Source organism: Brachyistius frenatus, unplaced genomic scaffold, assembly GCF_029030835.1.
Source record: "Brachyistius frenatus isolate BFR_SWC_R1_liver_20210118 unplaced genomic scaffold, ASM2903083v1 Contig_441, whole genome shotgun sequence".
NCBI classification, from domain to species: Eukaryota; Metazoa; Chordata; class Actinopteri; family Embiotocidae; genus Brachyistius; species Brachyistius frenatus.
In genome coordinates this window covers 1-19727 of record NW_027211040.1, presented here as the reverse complement: position 1 = coordinate 19727, position 19727 = coordinate 1, and the positions used below count along the sequence as shown (strand labels likewise).

At 42.6% G+C, this 19727-nt stretch overlaps 2 protein-coding genes across 3 annotated transcripts; both read left to right on the top strand.

Moving 5' to 3' along the window:
* Nucleotides 1–1079: 1079 nt before the first annotated feature.
* LOC138637206 (protocadherin-10-like) lies at nt 1080–8281 on the top strand. 2 transcript variants are annotated; one of them, XM_069725724.1, is made up of 5 exons: nt 1080–3635; nt 3726–3839; nt 6549–6607; nt 6791–6918; nt 7252–8281. In XM_069725724.1, the coding sequence occupies exons 1-5, from the start codon at nt 1317–1319 to the stop codon at nt 7521–7523; spliced, it is 2892 nt and encodes a 963-aa protein (XP_069581825.1). In that variant the 5' UTR covers nt 1080–1316; the 3' UTR covers nt 7524–8281. The 2 variants fall into 2 exon arrangements, with proteins under 2 accessions (XP_069581825.1, XP_069581824.1); XM_069725723.1 differs by having other exon boundaries at nt 1080–3839.
* A 5945-nt stretch (nt 8282–14226) lies between these two features.
* On the top strand, nt 14227–19231 carry LOC138637208 (protocadherin alpha-C2-like; the record flags this gene model as incomplete). The annotated part of the gene is made up of 3 exons (XM_069725726.1): nt 14227–14329; nt 17673–17794; nt 17921–19231. Coding segments are annotated over exons 1-3 (1536 nt in total), but the record flags the coding sequence as incomplete, so codon positions are not given.
* Between the last annotated feature and the right edge of the window lie 496 nt (nt 19232–19727).

Here is a 19727-nt window from a genome sequence, read left to right as displayed (position 1 = left end):
CTATGGGATATTGATCTAATCCTAGCTATAATACCTGATTAGAGACAAGTGTGATTAAGGCTTTATGACATTGCTTTTATGTTGATTATGTTGATACATGTTCAGGCCTACTTAAATGAATTAAACTTGTGTAATGCGTCTTTGTAAGGGTGTATTGTCCATTCATGATTGTCACTGTAACCATTTTAAGCTCCAAATGCAGCTCACACCCATTTAAATGTTGATTAAAAATGAATACCCTGACCTATCAAAGATTCTTTCTGTAAAACCAAATTTCGTGTGTTATGATTAATGAATGGGACTGTTTTGCAGTGTGGGCATTCATCTTCAAAGAGCTCTAATTAAAAATCATTATGGAGTCCCAGGAGTCTGCTGGTACTGGCCACTGGGCCATTTGAGGCAAGGCGAATGAGTTCCTAAGCCTGTATGTTTTTGTTTTTTTCTGCAATGCAACATGTAATAGTTGAACCACCGAATAAAAGTTTATTCTTTTCTAAAGCTATGACATGGATTATAATAAAACAGTAAAATAATGTTGGCTATCACTGCCATTCTGGGCCTGTAGGGCAATGTGGACACCCAGACGAATCCTTATCCCCCATCATCTGGTAAATTCAGCCTAGAAAACGACACCCACGACACAATTTGTCTCCTAATCCAAATCTGGCTCTGACGTCTGGTGTCAAATTTACGCCTTCTCGTCTATTTAATGGGTCAGACGAACAGACACGAGGATATGAAAGGGTTAAACGTCTTCAGTAATTAGAGTCGCACTTCGCGTTGGCGTCCTCCAATACGGAGCTGTGAGAAGCTACGTCCACCCCCTCCATCTCTCTCTCTCTCTCTCTCTCTCTCTCACACACACACACACACACACACACACACACACACACACACACACACACACACACACACACACACACACACACACACACACACACACACACACACACACACACACACACACACACACACACACACCTCCCCACCAGCTCCTCCGAGCGCCTAATACACTGGAAAATCAAAGCGCGAGCCTCCCCCGTTCACACATCACCGGTGTTGCGCGTGGAGCACAACACAGAGACAGAGGTGCTTTCACTCTCCTCTCCCCTCCTGGTCTCTCATCTGAAGTATTCGTTAAAGTTATCCATACACATAGATGCAACAAACTTAGACCTGAAGATTCTTTTTTTTCTTTCTTTTTTTTTTTTTTTTAGGCACAAGCGCCCTCCTGTAGACACTTTTCAGCTGTGCAGCTGAATGGCTTTATGAGGCGAAAGATGTCTGGGTGAGGTGATTTTACGCACGCTGTTGAAATGGATCACAGACTCTCCAGAGGCAGCTGGGTACCGGTGACTGGCCTGGTTATATGCCTGCTTCTGTGTGCGTGTGTAGTGGACCTGGTTCTTGCACAAATTCGGTACTCCATTCCTGAAGAGCTGGAGCATGGAGCGTTTGTGGGCAACATCGCGGAAGACCTGGGTCTGGATGTGGCCAAGCTGTCAGCCCGTCGGTTTCGTATTGTCTCCGGCGCAAAGAAGCAGTATTTAGAAGTGAATTTGGAGAATGGAATTCTCTTCGTCAACGAAAAGATAGACAGAGAGGAGCTGTGTGAGCGAAGTCCGAGCTGCTTTTTACACTTACAAGTGGTCATTGAAAACCCTTTAGAACTGTACAGAGTGGAAGTGGAGATTTTAGATGTAAATGACAACTCCCCCAGTTTTCCATGGAGCGAGTTTAATCTTGACATCACAGAGTCCGCCGCACCCGGCTCACGTTTCCCGTTAGAGAGCGCACAGGACCAGGACGTGGGCACCAACTCTCTGCGCTCCTACCAGCTGAGCGCAAACGAGCACTTCTTACTAAATATCCAGACGCGCAATGATGGAAGCAAGTTCGCTGAGCTCGTACTGGACACCCCACTGGACCGGGAACAGCAGAAAAAGCACGAAATGGTTCTAACTGCTTTTGACGGGGGGTCCCCGGAGCGCTCTGGGACAGCGTTGATAACTATTACAGTGTTAGACGCCAACGATAACGTGCCTGTATTTGACCGCTCAGTTTACCGGGCGAGCCTGGTGGAGAACGCACCGAGGGGGACGCTGGTGCTGAAACTGAACGCCACAGACCTGGATGAAGGCTCGAACGGGGAGGTTATTTATGCCTTCAGTGGGCACGCACCACTCAAGGTGCGTGAACTGTTCAGTGTGGACCCCTACATGGGTGAAATACGAGTGAAGGGCGTTGTGGACTATGAGAAAGCCAGCGTATATGAGCTGTACGTGCAAGCAAAAGACAGGGGACCCTCGGCTGTGGCAGTCCATAGCAAAGTGCTCGTAGACATCCTGGACGTGAATGACAACGCGCCTGAAGTCATCCTAACATCAGTCTCCACTCCTGTCCAGGAAGACGCGCCACCGGGTACCGTGATAGCTGTGATCAGTGTCATGGACCGGGACTCGGGGGAGAACGGGAACGTTGACTGCCAAATTCCAAACAACGTCCCCTTTCAGCTCCATTCATCTTTTAAAAACTATTATACTCTGGTGACAAACGAGTTTCTGGACAGGGAAGCGGTGTCTGAGTACAACATCACCCTCACAGCCCGGGACTTGGGCTCCCCTTCTCTCTCTACCAGGAAAACCATCCATGTTCAAGTGTCTGACATTAACGACAACCCCCCGCGGTTCTCTCAACCTTCATACACAGTTTATGTGACCGAGAATAATGCCCCGGGCGCTTCCATTTGCTCTGTAACTGCATTCGACCCCGATTCTAACCAGAACGCCTATCTGTCTTATTCTATTCTCGAGGGTCAGATTCAGGGCATGCCCGTGTCCACTTATGTCTCAATCAACTCTGACAACGGCAATATCTACGCACTGCGCTCTTTCGATTATGAGCAACTTCGAAACTTTCAGATTCTGGTCCAGGCTCAGGACGCTGGTTTCCCCCCTCTCGCCAATAATGTCACAGTCAACGTCTTTGTCTTGGACCAGAACGACAACGCACCGGTTATTGTATCCCCGCTGCCCAAAAACGGCACCGTGGCCACAGAGGTGGTTCCACGGTCAGTAGACGCTGGGTATCTGGTTACCAAAATAACAGCGTTAGACGCAGACGCAGGGCAGAACTCCCGCCTGTCCTATCAGGTATTACAGGCTACAGACCCCGGGCTGTTCAGTGTGGCTCTGTACACGGGCGAAATCAGGACTATTCGCCGATTAGTGGAAAAAGACGCAACAAGGCAAAGACTGGTCATTTTAGTCAAGGACAACGGACAGCCGCCGCTGTCCGCCACAGTCTCCATTGTCCTCACAGTGGTCGACAGCGTGCCCGAGTCGCTGTCAGATTTCGGAGACCTCACACTCAGCCCACAGCCCCCCTCAAACCTCGCTCTCTACTTGATCGTGTCACTGAGCACAATATCTTTAATATTCCTGGTGGCTATTATCGTGCTGGCTGCGGTCAAGTGCTACAAGGACAGGGAGACCCTCAGCGGGTACAACCTGCCCCCTCTAGCCTGCTGCTGCTGCGGGGGGTTTCAGCCAGAGCCGCCCCCGGAGGTGTTCAAAAAATCCAACCTCAACCTGCAGATTGCATCCGCAGCCAAAGTACCCACGAACTGTATGGAGGTGAATGGAAATAGCAGTCTGTCTCAGTCATATTGTTATAAAGTGTGTCTGACCCCCGAATCAGCCAAAAGTGACTTTATGTTTCTGAAGCCGTGCAGCCCGAGCAGCACGCCCAGGAACAACGAGGCAAAGAGCGCGGAAAACTCGTGGAACGCGCAAAGCCGGAGCGCATCTGTGAACAACGGAGCAACTACTCCCAACGAGGTATAGTGAAATCAGTACATAGTATAAGACGATGGAGCGTGTGTTTTCAGTTTAAATCCGCGTGTTTCACTCAAAGCCACAATAAAATCCACCCCAGTTTTCCATCTGATAAAAAACTAGACAGTGACATTCTCCCATGAAGGTCAAATCACGCATGCCAGACAAGTTTAAACTCAACTTGAGCAAAAACTGAGTGAAGTCATGGTTTTCCTCTCTTCACTCTCGTGTTAGTGTTTTGCACAGTATGTCGTCTCTTTTTATTAATTAATGTTACTATTGTAACTATGGCAATAATTTATCCTAATTGTGCTGCCTATGGTAATGTTTTGCAACCGGGAAATGAAATGAGACTATGTGAGATTACATTTTAATTGGCATGTTAATGAAAGTGTAAAGCCCCATTTTGCGAGGAGCATAGGCTGTGCAAAAACCGTGTCTTAGAATTAAGTGAGACGTCAATTATTGTGTGAGAGGAAGAGGAGATGTGACTCAAGTTATACTCAGTCTTGGTAACAATTCAAGCATTTAACAATAATTCACGAACTAATTATAGATTGTGAGCAAAGAGAACCATGTTTACATCATCTAGTGTCATTGTCAATTACTTTTTTTATGCACTAAGGGGGTGCATGCACCTGCTTCTACCTGAGTTTAAACAAAAAGTCAAGGTTATATACGTGACGGACAAGGTGAATGGCAGTTGTTTAAATGAATCTGCCGTGGGTTCAGACAATTGTTGTTCGACCAGTCGGGTTTGCCACACGCTTCCTTGTTCTCCAACCAACAATATAGGACAGATAACCTCACTAACTATGCCTCAAGGGCACAAGCACAGCCGACCAATTATACCACACACAATGTGGCGTATTCGCAAGGGGGGGCTGTCCATTATTGATGAAAAATGGCAAATGGCCGATTTTGGGGAGACAGGGGACGACATCGAGAGGGGAGGGGGCAAGGAGAAGGAGGGGGTCCAAGGACATGGCTGGACTGAGACGTGGACAGCCTGTAGATCGGCCCCGGCGTTGTCCTCTGAATGTGAGGGGAGAGAGAGAGAGAGAGAGAGAGAGAGAGAGCGAGCGAGCTGTGGCTTCATATTTGTCGAGCAAGGGTGGGGGAGAGGAGGAGGAAAATACAAGAAGGGGGAAGAAAGGAGACAAGGAGAGAGGGAATTTACAGAGGCAGGATGTCTACACCGGTGTTTCCTAATCCTAATAGACGGAGCAGCAGACCGTAAATGTGTGCGTAACGCGGATTCCTCGTCTCCGCGTTCTCGTCAAAACGCACGAGGACAAAGACTCGCCTTGGTACCAGACTCCACCAGACAGACTGAGAAATGTCAATTCGGTCACTGGCACATAACACCTCTGGCCACAAGAGGGATTTCGAGGTCACGGTGATTGTTCTGCCTTCAGCTATATTCCTTCAGGAGAAAGTGTCCTTCCTATTAATTGGTTCCACTAATTCACCCGGTGGTGTCCCTTAGCGTACTCACATGAGTCGTCATGAGGTCGTCAGTGACACATAAAAGACAAATCACGATGAAGCTACTTGAGCATCGCATAAAGCAAGAGCACAGGCCTGCTTAAATTGACGAATTGAAGGTGAAAAGGGAGATTAACTACACATTCAAGCGTGTAAAACACACAGGACAGGTGCGTGAATGTGCACCATGGTATATAAGGTATGCGTGCAGAGCTGTATTGGATTAAACACTTACAGCTGCAAGGGCCGCAAACTTTTCAAGGCTCTCTGTGAGACTTTTAATTAAAAACCTTGCTCGAGGAGCATCAGGCAAATATTAATGTAAAATGATGCATAAAATCCACAAAACAATGACGTGTATAATTTTCTTAATTTCCTCCCTGGCACGGTTTCCTTTGAAGATTAAAATCATGTTTCGTTTCATCCCGGTGGGGTTCTAATTGGTTTTGTGCGTAGCTGGCGAGGAGCGTATTTTGAATACCGATTCTAATAATACGCTTGCGTCGCATTCTCATCGTTAACAACTTTAGGTGAATTAATAGAGCATGGAATCCATACTATGAGAGTCAAATCTTCACCCTTCCCGCCGCACCGCAGAGGGTAAAAGCAAAACTAAGTGGCAGCTGAAGGCAACAGCACCTCCGCTCTTGAAATATGTGTTCTGTCAAACATCCGCAGGGCGGCAGCCACGATCCATTTAAAAAGAGTCATGTCTCCATTTCAAGACAGACTCAATGACAGACTGTTCCTGTCAATTATCACTGACCTCTATAATTCAAAAGGGCAGAGTGAAAACACGACATTTTTTTTTTTTTTTTTATTAAACCTGGTTTGAATTATTATTAGATAAAACATATATGTGAACTGATGCATTTCTATGGCTAATTATTAATCTTTAAGGGCGGCACGGTGGTGCAGTGGTTAGCATTGTCGCCTCACAGCAAAAAGGTTCCGTATTCGAATCCGGTCCTGGGCCTTTCTGTGCGGAGTTTGCATGTTCTCCCTGTGCTTGCGTGGGTTCTCTCCGGGTTCTCCGGCTTCCTCCCATCATCCAAAAAACATGCACGTCAGGTCAGGTTACCTGGCGCCCCGCTAGTGGCAGCCTGTTGCAGCAGCTCCCCCCTGCTGTAGTGAAGAAATTTCCCCTCGGGGATTAATAAAGTGAAATAAAAAAAAATAATGGTTGACAAGTTTCAAATGATTCTGGTCTTTTTTTCCCCACAGCTAAAGCAGCCAAACACAGACTGGACTCTCACAAAGAATCAGAACTCCTCTATTAAAAGGTATAAGTTTGACCTTTGACCTTTTTCCCACGACTGTCAAGCAAGCATCCATTTTTTCCTCAGTATTCAAGGATGTGCTCAAGTATGTAGCTCAAATAATGAGCAGAAGAACAGACTATTATAAATATGAGATTGTCATTTCATAAATAAGTGTGTTGTAACAGACTATTATCTTGTTTTCAGTTACAACTCTATCAACATGGATGGCACCCTCATGCGCAAGGCCATGCATGCAGACCCTGAAAACTACGTCACCTCCATGGCACCTGGACAGTACTGGACCTGGGGTACTCACATGAGAGGCATGAAGGGTAAGAGAGGCCAAATGTGGTACATAAAAACAGCTTTCATCACCTTTCATGAATGGTGTATTTGATGTACATCCCTGTGGCAGTATTGTTTACAACACAGCACACCTTCATCCTTTCATGTAATGACATTTTATTTTCCTTTGTTGTTCCTTTAACTCATTTGTTGGCAGGTTTATCTCGTCTCCACTAACACCTAGAAGCGTTACTTCCAGCATTATGGCTTTGTTTCTAAACCTTGCTTTTATATAAGTGATATGCAAATGACAATAGCACAACAGTAGCAAGTCAATATTGTATAATAAGTAGCTGCTTCTCCTCTCTTTTCTCCTGCAGACTATAAGATGTCTCCTTCACCCAGTGGGCTCCCTTCTCGCCCCTGGACCCCTCGGTGCACACCTCCTCCCCAACAGCAGCAGCCATCCATCCCTCCCCACCCGCAACCGCAACTGCAACCGCACCCGCACCCGCACCCGCAACCGCACCCGCACCCGCACCCGCTTCCGCTTCCGCTTCCGCTTCCGCACCCTTCCGCACCCACACCCACACCCGCTTCCGCACCCACACCCTCACCCTCACCCGCACCCGCACCCGCATCCACCACCTGACTACCACCACAATGTCTACATCCCTGGGACACCATCAGGCTTTTGCACCCTGAGGCCTACCGCACAGCGAAGTGAGCTGGATGTCCACAATTCTTTCTCAACTTTTGGCAAGAAGCGACGTCTTCAGATGTCCCCCCAGGGGGAGGCTGCGATGATAAATAATGACCTGTACAATGACTGACTTTCCAACAACTGCCTGAATGGACGACTGAAATGAAGGATAACCTCATATGAAAACAGAGGAAGATACCATTCAGTACATAAATTGAGGAACGTTGATTTGTAAGTGGTATGGAAAACAGAAAGGTGCCGCTGGGCAAGAGAAGTAATGAATGGACAATCTGTTTGGCTAAAATGATGAAGGGCAAATGAAGTCGGATGGCTATCATGACATGCCACTGCAACATCGTCAATGTATGTGTCTGTTATTATTGTTATTATTACTATTATCATTATTATTATTATTATTATTATTTAGACAATCAAACTGGAGCAGCAGTTAAATCCAAAATGTTTTAAAAAGCATTCGTGGAAAATAATTTTGCACATTCATATGAATTTATATTTTTTGGTTATATGAAAAGGTGTTTTTCTTTTTGTATGTTGATTTGCTAACAGAGCTTTTGTGAATATGACCAATAGTATGTTAATGTACTGGATATGCAAGCTGCACCATGACGCAGACTACTGTAATGATGGGAGATTTACCCCACACATGTACTGTACACATTTATGAAAATAAAGTATTTTTTTCATACGGCCTCTCTCACGGCTCTCAAACACGCATGCGCGTAACCTGCTGCGATTCATAAAACTCAAGACCCACGCAACTCAAACACGCATTATTCGGTCGATTTACATGCATACATCATTTAGATGTAAGTTTCCTAGATCTATGTTTAATTAGCTTGAGTCAATTAGTTTTTGGGGGTGAAAAAGTTCCCGAGCTACTCTTACAAGGGTGGAAAGCTTTTCGCCACGGTAAGCTGTTTTCCACGGTGAGGAATAAACATGGTAAAATGCTAACATATGCTAATTGGAGTGCTTGCATTTCCATTTGCCCGCAGAGAATAGTGGGGTTCATTAACTGAACAAACAGAACCTCCTCTCTCGAAATATCACTTTAATTAAGACCACGAGCACGAATACAAGCATCAGGGGGAAGTGGGGTGGGGGGGGGGGGTTCAACTCCAAATGCCACACCTGAGTGTGAGCTAGGGGCCCGTGGCTTCTCTCTCTCTCTCTCTCTCTCTCTCTCTCTCTCTCTCTCTCTCTGTGCCCTTTTACATCGGACTTCTCAGGGAGTTAGTTCCTACCATCAACAGATGAGAGTTGGCCACTGGCCAGAAATGAGCAGGGTAATTAGGTCGTCCTATTGCTCAGATTGAAAATAATTTCGTTAACAAGGAAACGGGTGTCCACAGAGAGCGTGAGGGGAGGGGGAGGGTGGGGGGGGGGAGGTGGGCTGGCTAACCTTCTCTGCGGTAAGGTGATCCGCAGGGACGGCTGAAGGGGCAGCCGCATTTAGGTCAGGCTTGGCTTATTTTCAGCTGGGTGAGGAGTGGCGCTGTTCCTAAAATAGGTGTAATATCTGTCTTGTGCTCGGCTACGAAATCGACTTTAAAGTTGCAAAACACATTCAGAAAGACCAAAGTCACGGGTGCAAGAGAGACACACGGTCACGTGAATCTCGGCTTCTTTCAAACCCAGCGGCTGATGAAATTCCAGTGAAATGACGGTGCCGTGATTGGCGCAATCACTGTCACATAAGCATCGCCGTCTCTTCCATTAGAGCAAGGTGAGAAGATGGTGGGATTGCGCAACATCGGAGTGTTGCTCGGTCACAAAGACCGCCCCGGCGGTCAAGTGTGTTCTCAGTGTATTCTCAACGAGTGGTCGTTATTTACCACCGACGACAACGAACAGCAGTCTTTAGAATAGTTATTGCACGGGAAGCACAGATGCGATGGATCACAAATATATCAGGACTTTGTGTGTGTGTGTGTGTGTGTGTTTTCTGCAATAATAATAATATGATTAGCAGAATGTACGAATATATAACAAGTAAGATAGGCCTACTTAAATACCAGGCTTGCTGCTGCACATTTACATCAACGTTTAAGATGTGCAGAAATTGTGTGGAAATGAGCTGTAATACTAGAATATTCCACGAGGCGTAGCTCCAACACAAGCAACATATGATGCCCATGAACTTTCTGTTTAGTCCATCCTGCAATTTCAAGTTATAGCCCCAATGCATATTCTGAATGTCCAAAAATAATAACTGAATAAAAGCACTAAACACTACTCTACAAGCAAAATTCATAACATGTAAACTCTTATCACTTGTTACATCCTTAAAACATCTTGGCCATTACCAGTACCGGGAGCTGTCCGTTGCCATGGTGCTGAAATTGTTTTGACCAGTGGTTCTTCTCTATCCAGCGGCAATGTTGTATGTTGTCCACCAGAGGGCGTTTGATGTTGCTCAACGAACACTGTGTTGGATTTAATGTTTTCGAAGCACTCCTCTCAAATGCGCGCGCGCGCGCGCGCACATGCATATACAAACAAACATAAATAATTAAACCTTTAACGCCCCATAACTCGTGTATTTTATTTAAAAAAAAGTGGTAAGAAAACAAACCCATGAAGTATAAATATTTTTATATGAAATAAAAAAAAATGGTATACCCCTTTGGACCTAATTGTTCTTTTTGCCTAAAGGCAGCGTTGAATGAAGTATTCAGATCCTTTACTTAAGTCAAAGCAGTAGTATAACAATACAAAAAAAAAGTAAAAGCGGTGGAGGGAAGTAAATTACTTGTATTTGTACTTTACTTGAGTACTTCCATTCAATGCTATTTTATATTTTTACTCCACTACATTTCAGACAGATATATGGCACTTTCTAGATATATTTGACAGCTTTCATATACTTTTGAGATTAAGGTTTTTGGCACGATGGATAATACAAGAATTTTAAAAACATTCTTCATTTAAACATTAAACCAGTCGTTTCTAATTTGTTTGGCTCCTGATTTCTTCAAGCACAAAAATAGTGTTTAGTCGGGGTCACATCTCAGATGTCTATATATTGTTAACAGCTCCACCAAATAGTGATTTTCCTCTCTAACCTTCTCACATGGTTTCATTTCAGTAAATATTTACATGATCCAATATCTCACCCAAAATCTGAGTATAGAGAAAAAGTCCAAAAACTGAAAACAGATGTGTGGATCAGAACTTTGTTTGTTCTGCTTTCCTCTCATAGCAATCAACCCCTCAGATTTATCTGTCCTTGGATATAAAACTGCATATAAAGCAGTTTGAACTAGCTCCACCTGCAGCAGCTACAATAGTAACATGCTGCCAACACACTGAAGTTCACTATTAATAATGTAATGATGTCATATCTAATCACATATCAGTCAAAGCAATACTTTTACTTTAAAAAGTCAACTTAACCTATATTTTGGTGTGAATACTTCTGTATTTTTTACTCAAATTGAATTTGTAATGCAAAACTTCCAACAACCTTTTATTAATAAAAAAAAAGTTTAAATACTGCCGAGTACACTAATCTTTAACAATGCTTCATATTTTATGAACTGATATTCTGTATATAAATATCCTACAAACCAATTAGTACCTATAATTGTCACATCAATCAAACAAACATAGTGAAGTAAAAAGCTCAACGTTCCATGATGAAGTGTAGAGTGGTTTTAAAATGGAAATATCCAAGCAAAGCACAATCTGTACTTAGCGAAGTACTTCAGTAAATGTACTTAGGCATATAAAAGATACTTAAATGCTTAACTGGAGAACTAAAGAACTAAACGAGGCAGCTCATATGTCAGTCAAATTGTGGATATTGGAATTTTGTATTGATCCATAATTATTACTGTCACAATAAATACACCTATAATGCTGCAGTCTTTTGTACCCTGGCAGGGAACAAATCTCTCCAGCAGAGGGCATCATTGAGTAAGAATCCATCCAGCCCAGAGAAAGAGTATTGGAGCGCTTGATTCATTTTACATTGTAAAATTAGGAACGTGAAGCTGGAAGGTTACAATGACAAGCAGAAGTCAAATAAAAAAGGGATCCTGGCTGATAGCATTTGTGAGGAGATAAAGAGTGGAGGCAGGAGGGGCAAAGGGACATGTAGAGTTGTACTTTTCTTCTCAGAGAACAGAGACAGAGAGAGTAAAGCAACACACAGCATGAGTATTATCTGGTGTAACTCGTCAAATTAAGGCTGCATATGTATCTGATCTCCTCAATGAAGAACCGATTTATCTAAAATATTGAGGCAAATTCGAGTGCCGACTGCATTCATCGTCTTGTTGTTAACATAGGACAGGGGGATCAACATGTTATATGAAAAAGTAATATGCAAAACTTTTAGTTCAATAATAAAAAACGGAAAACTTGTTGACATCAGGGCAACAAGTTATTTTATAGTTATTTTATTTTATAACTTGTGCTGTATGTTTGTCATGCTGCTGAATGCATTTGGGACCAATACGATGCCTCTATGATTGTAAGATGGATGATGGATAAGAGAAACTCGTGATTTTAGCTACTATCACAAAGCCCAGGGGCTTTCCTGGTGACATTAGAAGGTAATACAACTGCGGAAGAGTTTGGCTAGCCGGATATAAATTAGATTCTGGTGACTTTGTTAAAAGCTCTTACCTCCTCCTTATTATCATATGCTCTCAACAAACTGAATTTGAATAAAATCTGGCTAAAGAATACATTTTATCTTGTTTGGATCAAATAATCCCAAATATACAACAACAGACATCAGTAATGCACAGCATTACAGGCATAAGATATGTTGGGTCCTTTTCGCCAATAGCACTAGGAAGTTGATGAGAAATGGTACATGTCAACAAAAGGCATTTTATATATATAAAAAAGACTCTGTTCTGTCATATGTGTTAATAATTCACTGACAATGACTAAATATAATTCAAACAAATGTTTTACTTTCATAACTACTGATTGTCATTGTACCATTTATACAGGAAAAATATTTTTATTTTTTTCAATAAATTATCCTAAACAATAAAACAGCATTGTTTTTGTTCATTAGAAAAAAAGGGACTTTTTTCTCACATCACTATGATCAGTACTATTTTCAGATAGGTTAAGATGATGTATTTAAGAATTTCTTATGATTTTTAAAGCTGTCATTTTGGAGCTCAATCTGTTTAGTGTATGTCCATTCTGTAAACTCTCCTCTTATTGGGCTGGCAAGTTTACAAAATGATTGGATGCTCAAGAAATGATGGATGGACATAGAAAACACTGCATATTCAAGTAGACGGTTATTGTATTCAAAACTAGGTTACAGACAATCAGTCACTGGCTACTGATACAGTTTTTCTAGCTCCTGTGCAATGACAAGGTATGGCAGTTTTAAGAAAAAGTAGGGTCACACAGTCAAAACTGACTGACCACATTTGGGATCACCTTTTTAATGTAGAAAATTTTAATTATCACTGCAAAACCCAGTGAAGTGCTACATCTATATTTCTATCGGCACTTCAATATGTCCCTACTGATTTCATCTGCTGTTGTATTCTGAAGATCAAGAACTCTGACATCAACTGACATCCCGAGGTGCACAATTAGAAAAGACTTTCTGCTTAAGGAGATGCTTTGATCCATAGTTACAATGAGCTTTAGTCAATTACTTTGATACTTGACCAAAATACTTTCTACATCTCTTTCAATACAAAATTAACATTGTCTTTACATGTAAAATTAAAGTGAATAACACAGCCAACATTTACAGCACTTATCATCTGTAGCTCTATACGATTCTGGTGAAAATCAGAGCAAGGCAGGTTTTTTATTTATAATATAGTACACTGTTCTGGAGAAATTGAGCGTTGAAGTTAAAATATCAGCTTGTGTTTCAAGGAAGTTGATTATACAGATTTTTTTTAATCTTTTTTTTTTCTAATTTGTTTCTCTGTGAGACACTGGTTTCATTTATTTATTTTCCCTGAAGATTTAACTTGCTTGTCATTGTTGTTGCGGTGTGGAGCGCTACACAATGTGTACGTAACCCAGTAGTAAAACTGCGCGGGTTATAAACAGGTCCCCTTTGTTGTTGTCTATTTGCTAAACACAGTGTCAATCATAGCCACTTCGCTCAGACGTAGTTCTCATTGGCTATATCAGGCAATACCGGTTTCTGATTGGTAGGAGTAGGTTAAGTCCCACCCCTCCAGGTAGCAACCTGAGCGCAAAGAAGCGAAGAAGGCGCGAACAGACGAGCGCGGCTCGAGAAAGCGAAATTCTTCATGCTAAACAAAGGAAAAGTAGTAAGTCTACCTTTCGAGAGAGTTTCTGTGGAGAGACGGGAGTTGTCCAAGCACCGGTGTGCCAGGAGTTCACCTCGTTTGGCAGCGTCTTGGTGAGTTCAGCGAAGTTGAGCTACGGCGGCTAAACTCGAAGCTGGCGTTGTCCGTCGGCTCCGACAGCGCGTGTTCTCCTCGCTAATACATCAACTTAGGTGTTGTATTTATGGTCGTGTTAGTCAGAGCATTGAGCTCCAGTTAATTCAGCACCATTCTTCATTGATAACCCGGTAGGAAAAAAAAAAAAAAGTATGATTCATAGCTCATTTGTCTTCGGTATTATAAGTTTGTTAGGTTTTTGAGTTACCTGGAAAACCGAGATGGAGACGGCGAGCCACCTTTTAACCCCGAGGAGTTGGACCACGATCACCTGTTGTCCCGCGGAGGAGACCGTCTGTCCCTCCATCCGAGTGCACCAGTGTGGTAGGACAGTCAAAGCCCGACATCTCAGACTATTTTTTGTTGTTGTTGTTGAACAAAGATCTCTCTTTTGAACTAAACTGACTAAAAAAACAACAACAACAAAAAAAACCCTGTTACGACCTCAACACGGCATCATCTTAAACTGTTTGGATCCAAAGAACTCTAAACTGTTTGCACTAAAGAGACCGTTTTCTTTCATCACCTGTGATATTGATAACAAAGTTCACGAGTGTGAATGTTTTCGAGCTGCCAAGCAGTTGTTGTTACTTTGAATGCGCTAAATATCGCACACGTTGAACCTAAAATGTGAATGTCAATGGTTTCGCGTTTTATTGTTTGTTAAAGTTTATTACACATTGCAGTTGAACTGAACCTCCTGACAACCTCTCCCTGGTCCATAGCATATTGAGTCTTCCGTTAACCCCGTGTGGGTTACATGTATCTCAGTTTTCCTGTTCTCATTACCCCCAGATGAACTTGCTTACCTGCATGATTTGTATCCCAGTTTCTCAAGTTTAACTATAAATGGCTAAGTCTTGGTGACATATTGAAATTGATTTATTTTTCCTCAGTCAGAGCTCCTCTCTGCTCCTCTCCTCGAATCACCAAAGACTCTACACGTGCAGCTTCAACGGATCAAAAAAGACGACTGCACATCAACTGGTGAACTTTCTTTTTGATCTGGTACCGCTAGACTGGCCATCCTGCTGACGCAAAGGACTTTTGAAGGCAAGGCACGTTTATTTGCACAGCACATTTCAACAACAATGCAATTCAAAGTGCTCCACATAAAACCATTAAAAGCATCAAAACGTAGGGCAAAAGAAAAGGAAGTTTAAAAAACAATTAAGAAACATTAAAATGTCATTAACATTAAACAAGCTACAAAATAGAATACAATACATTTAAGAAATAAAATACACTAGTGAAATGCAGAAATACAGGAAATTGAGTGCAGGCCTTACTTTTGGGGGGTGTTTAATGTGCAGTGTGTGTGTGTGTGTGTGTGTGGAGGAGGGTGTAAATTTCTCATTCAAAAGGTACACCCATCATTGTGTCTGATTGATTGTTTTTGCTTTATTTAAGGGATGTTTTCCTTTTAGCCTTCCAGTGAGTGATTTATGTTTGTTTGCAATAGTTTAATAACAGGACTTTGAAAACCAAAACCTGCCCAAGCTCCTCTGATCCTCTATCCCGTCTAATCACCTGGAAAGTAAAGACTCCTCACATATTCAGCTATTCCTTATTGTGCGTGTCAAATCGTGTAATTCCTCTTGAACTTTTTCCCCTCATTTCAGTCCCTTCTGAATATACTTAAATTAGCCTATTGTTTGGCACAATGTTGAGCTGTGTAGCTTATGTGGCTGTTCTACTGCGTCATACTTATACAGGTCTCCTGCAGAAGTTTATAAGCAGACTTTCACTATGAGGAGCAGTCTGTGTTGTGTTTTTCACACGACCGGATCTACGTTTGAATCCAGGCTAAGATTCTCGACTTTTTCAACTTTGCGGGCTACAGCAAGGTGTAGAAGTTGATATATAGTTCAAAGTAAGCAGAAAAAAAAGTATAGATAAATTATAGCTATTTGGAGAAATACATTTTCATATGTTGCCATCATCATCATACAAAACAAGGCTTTACCAAATCAATATTTTCTGTATTGCTTTCTATTATTCTATTTATTGCTTTCTATTATTCTATTGTTATCTATTGCTTACTGTATGCTGCTGTAGCGAAAAAAGTAACTACCTAACCTATTATTTTTTTTATTTCGTATTGTACCAACTTACTTTGGGTTAATATTTAAAGATGATATGATTTGATATTGGACTGGTATCAACTCCAGAGCATGGAGTGGAAACAAGCTTATTGAGTAATGCATGTTGTCAGGGAGAATAGCTGTATATCAGGTTCATTTCACCACTTACACAATATATGTGTCATAAATGAGACAAATTATTATGCACACGAGTCAATGTGCTTCCTTATATCTAATGTCTGTATACTTAGGAGTGAGGTCTGTTTTGAAAAATTTTGTTTGGCACTGATTAAATGACAAAATATGAGTGAATCTTACTGCATGTCACTGTCATTGAAACCATATTTCAGTCAGTTCTTGGTCGCAAAGATTTTAAAAGAATTGTCGTCAGAAGGAGAGTAAGCCATCATTTTTGCAGCGTAGATCGTTTGTTTTACGTTTGCTGTGAATCAAATTGTTTGCCATTATATTGATTTTAGCATGTTTTTTTTTTTAATTTTGCATTGTGGTGTTTTACTTGCATGTTTTTATACCTAGGATTTTACCAGGCATTTTTATTGGACCCTCTGCTTTGATCTTAATGAGGCTGATTGCAGTCACTGATCCTCTGCACCTGGAAAAGTTCTTTTGATCTAAAGGGACCAATCGTGAGTGCTTGGCAGTACCAAAGTGGCCAACGGCGTGGCAGGAGGGCAGGATCTCCCCTCCCTCCCAGTATGACACCGGCACTACAGCGCAACAGAAAGGAAGCCAGAGCACGACACTAACGGGAGGAGGACGTCAAGACGACAGGCGGTGGTGTCAACAGTGGTTGGAGGAACTCTGGAGAGGAAGGGTGGCTGAGCCAGAAGAAACAACCACACCCTGACTCCCCTCCCGGTGGCAGGCTTTTACCTAGTGTTGAACTCTTTTTAATTTGGTAGTAGGTCCTTTTTTAAAAAAAAATTTCTTAGCTTTGAACTCTTTTTTTAACTTGTTTTAAAATTACACTGACTTTTAACCTCTTAATTGCACAGGTATTTTATGGGTTTTAGATTGTAAATAAAACATTTTTTTTTTTTTTACTGTTCTTTAATTATGTCTTGGTGATCCCTGCAGCTCCCCACTCCCCCATCCTCCCTCCTCCCGATTTTAATAGAGCCTTTGTTTTTATGGAGACCGAGACTCCTTAACTAGGTGGCGTTGTCAGGCAACTTTTATCTTCTATTTATCTCAGTCAAGTTTTTAGTCTGTTTAAATGATTTAATTTGAAATCTCCTCCCTACGGGGCTGACAGAATCGCTGCACTATGCTCAGTCTCTATCACATGGTGTCACTGTTGACCAGTGAAGCCTCATGCGTCTCCTTGGGTGAAGTCATGATACACCCATTTGCAAAGGGTGTAAGACACACATATATGGAAGTCATGCTTTTAATTTCTAAATCAACAACAAAACCTTAAGTATTCCATTTTTTTGTATTCGTTTTCTAAGTATTTGCCGAGATATTTGGTCAGAGCTTCAAAATCAAGAACCTGGATTTTTTTTTTTCCCTGCAGAAAAAAAAGATGACATTTTGGACGGCTGTCTTTGTCTTGTGTGCAGTATGGCCCAGTGCTTTGTCCGTGACTCGGTACTCCATTGCCGAGGAAATGGAGAGGGGCTCAGTTGTGGCTAATCTCGTTGCAGATTTGGGACTGGAGCCTGGAGGTTTGGCACAAAGAGAGGTAAAACTTGATATTTTCACCACCAAAAAATATCTAGATTTTAACAAAAGGACGGGGGAACTGTATATCGTGGAGAAGATGGACAGGGAATATCTGTGTCCGGCAAAGTCGACATGTTTTTTAAAGCTTGATGTTATCATAGAGAGCCCCTTACGCATCTTCAACATCGAGCTTGGAATAACGGACATAAATGATAACGCTCCACATTTCCGTCGAGACAGAATCCAGCTCGACGTTTCCGAATTAGTGTCAGAGCCATTAGACCGTGAGAAGGTCCCAGAATATGACATCACTTTCACCGTCACAGACAGAGGTTCTCCTCCTTTATCTGATAATGAAACTATGACTTTAGAGCTGCTGGATGTTAATGACAATGTTCCACAGTTCCCCCAGTCATTTTATACTATACGTGTGATGGAGAATAACGCACCTGGGGCCTTGCTCAGCTCCCTCACTGCGTTTGACCCTGACCTCCATGAAAACCAGTATCTAGTTTATTTCATCTTAGAGAAGGAGATAGTCAACACCTCCATGTCCATGCTGTTCTCCATCAATCCAGAGAACGGCAATCTTTACGCACTCAAAACTTTTGACTATGAGATTGAGACGGAGTTTCTTTTCCACATCGAGGCCAGAGACTCTGGCTCTCCTCCACTCAGCAGTAACGTGACCGTCCACATCATTATTGTGGACCAGAACGACAACGCTCCGGTTATTGTGTCTCCGTGGCGCGCGCACGGCTCGTTGGTGGAGGAGAAGATCCCCAGATCCACCGATAAAGGCTCCCTGGTTGCCAAGGTGATAGCCTTGGACACGGACTCAGTGCACAACTCTCGGATTACCTACCAGTTTCTACAGGTGACTGACGCCACCTTGTTCAGTCTGGACCAATACAACGGAGAGATCCGGACTATGAGGATGTTCAGTTACAGAGATCCGCGCTACCAGAGGCTGGTTGTTGTTGCCAAGGACAACGGGCAGCCTGCTCTCTCTGCTACAGTCACCATCAAGCTGTCCACAGTGGAGACTGCTGTTAAGACCTACTCTGACATGACCGAGGTGCCTCTGGAATATGACATCTTTTCAGACCTGAACCTGTATCTGGTCATCGGTCTGGGCTCCGTGTCATTTCTCCTGCTGATCACCATACTGGTCACCATCGTGCTCAAGTGTCAGAAACCCAAGAGCAGCAAAGCGGCTCCTCCCTGCAGGAACAGTGTGATCAGTGAGAGGAACTCCACCATCGCAGATTCCACTCTGGTCTCCAACGATGCCTACTGGTACAGTCTGTTTCTAGCAGAGACCAGGAAAGGAAAGATGGTGGTCAGACAGCCTGTGCCAAAGGGCTCCAGATACATCGTGTCCAGTTTACCAAGAGGGACAGGCCTCACAGAGACTAGTGACTCAGCAGCTTCTACTCTGCAGGTAGGAATTTGGGTACAGCTTAATTCGAAGATTTCATAGGTAATGACGCAATTGTGCGAACCCATGTAGCAACATCCCTCAATGTCAGGTCATTTTAAGAAATTGGAAAAGTTACACAAATAATTCATCACATATAAGTCAAACATGAGGGCAATGCCTATGGTATTATAACATTGCACTGACTTCATATTATCAAGCATATGTTCTAAAAATACCATACAAAAATACCACTGCAGCTAAATAGTCATAAACAATACAATCTAAAAAATAGAACCTGCCGTTGATTTACACTGGGAAAACCAATTTAAAAAAAAAATCAAGTACAAAAAGTATAATTGATTTTCCTTTTAACTTTCAATCAAAATCGACATTGTTTATGAGCTGCAACGTTTTTTTTTTTTTTTTTTTAAAGAACTCCTCATGTCGCTGCTCTCCACAAAAACACACCCACTCATCAAGTCATTTTTTTCACGATGTTTCATTGGAGGCTGTATCAGCAGACATTTTA

What these genes read in the sequence shown, in the direction of transcription:
- LOC138637206 (XM_069725723.1), top strand. Translation starts at nt 1,317, where the DNA reads ATGGATCACAGACTCTCCAGAGGCAGCTGGGTACCGGTGACTGGCCTG. An exon ending in CAGAACTCCTCTATTAAAAG is followed by an intron (nt 6,608 to 6,790) that starts GTATAAGTTTGA and finishes TCTTGTTTTCAG; the next exon opens with TTACAACTCTATCAACATGG. An exon ending in TCACATGAGAGGCATGAAGG is followed by an intron (nt 6,919 to 7,251) that starts GTAAGAGAGGCC and finishes TTTCTCCTGCAG; the next exon opens with ACTATAAGATGTCTCCTTCA.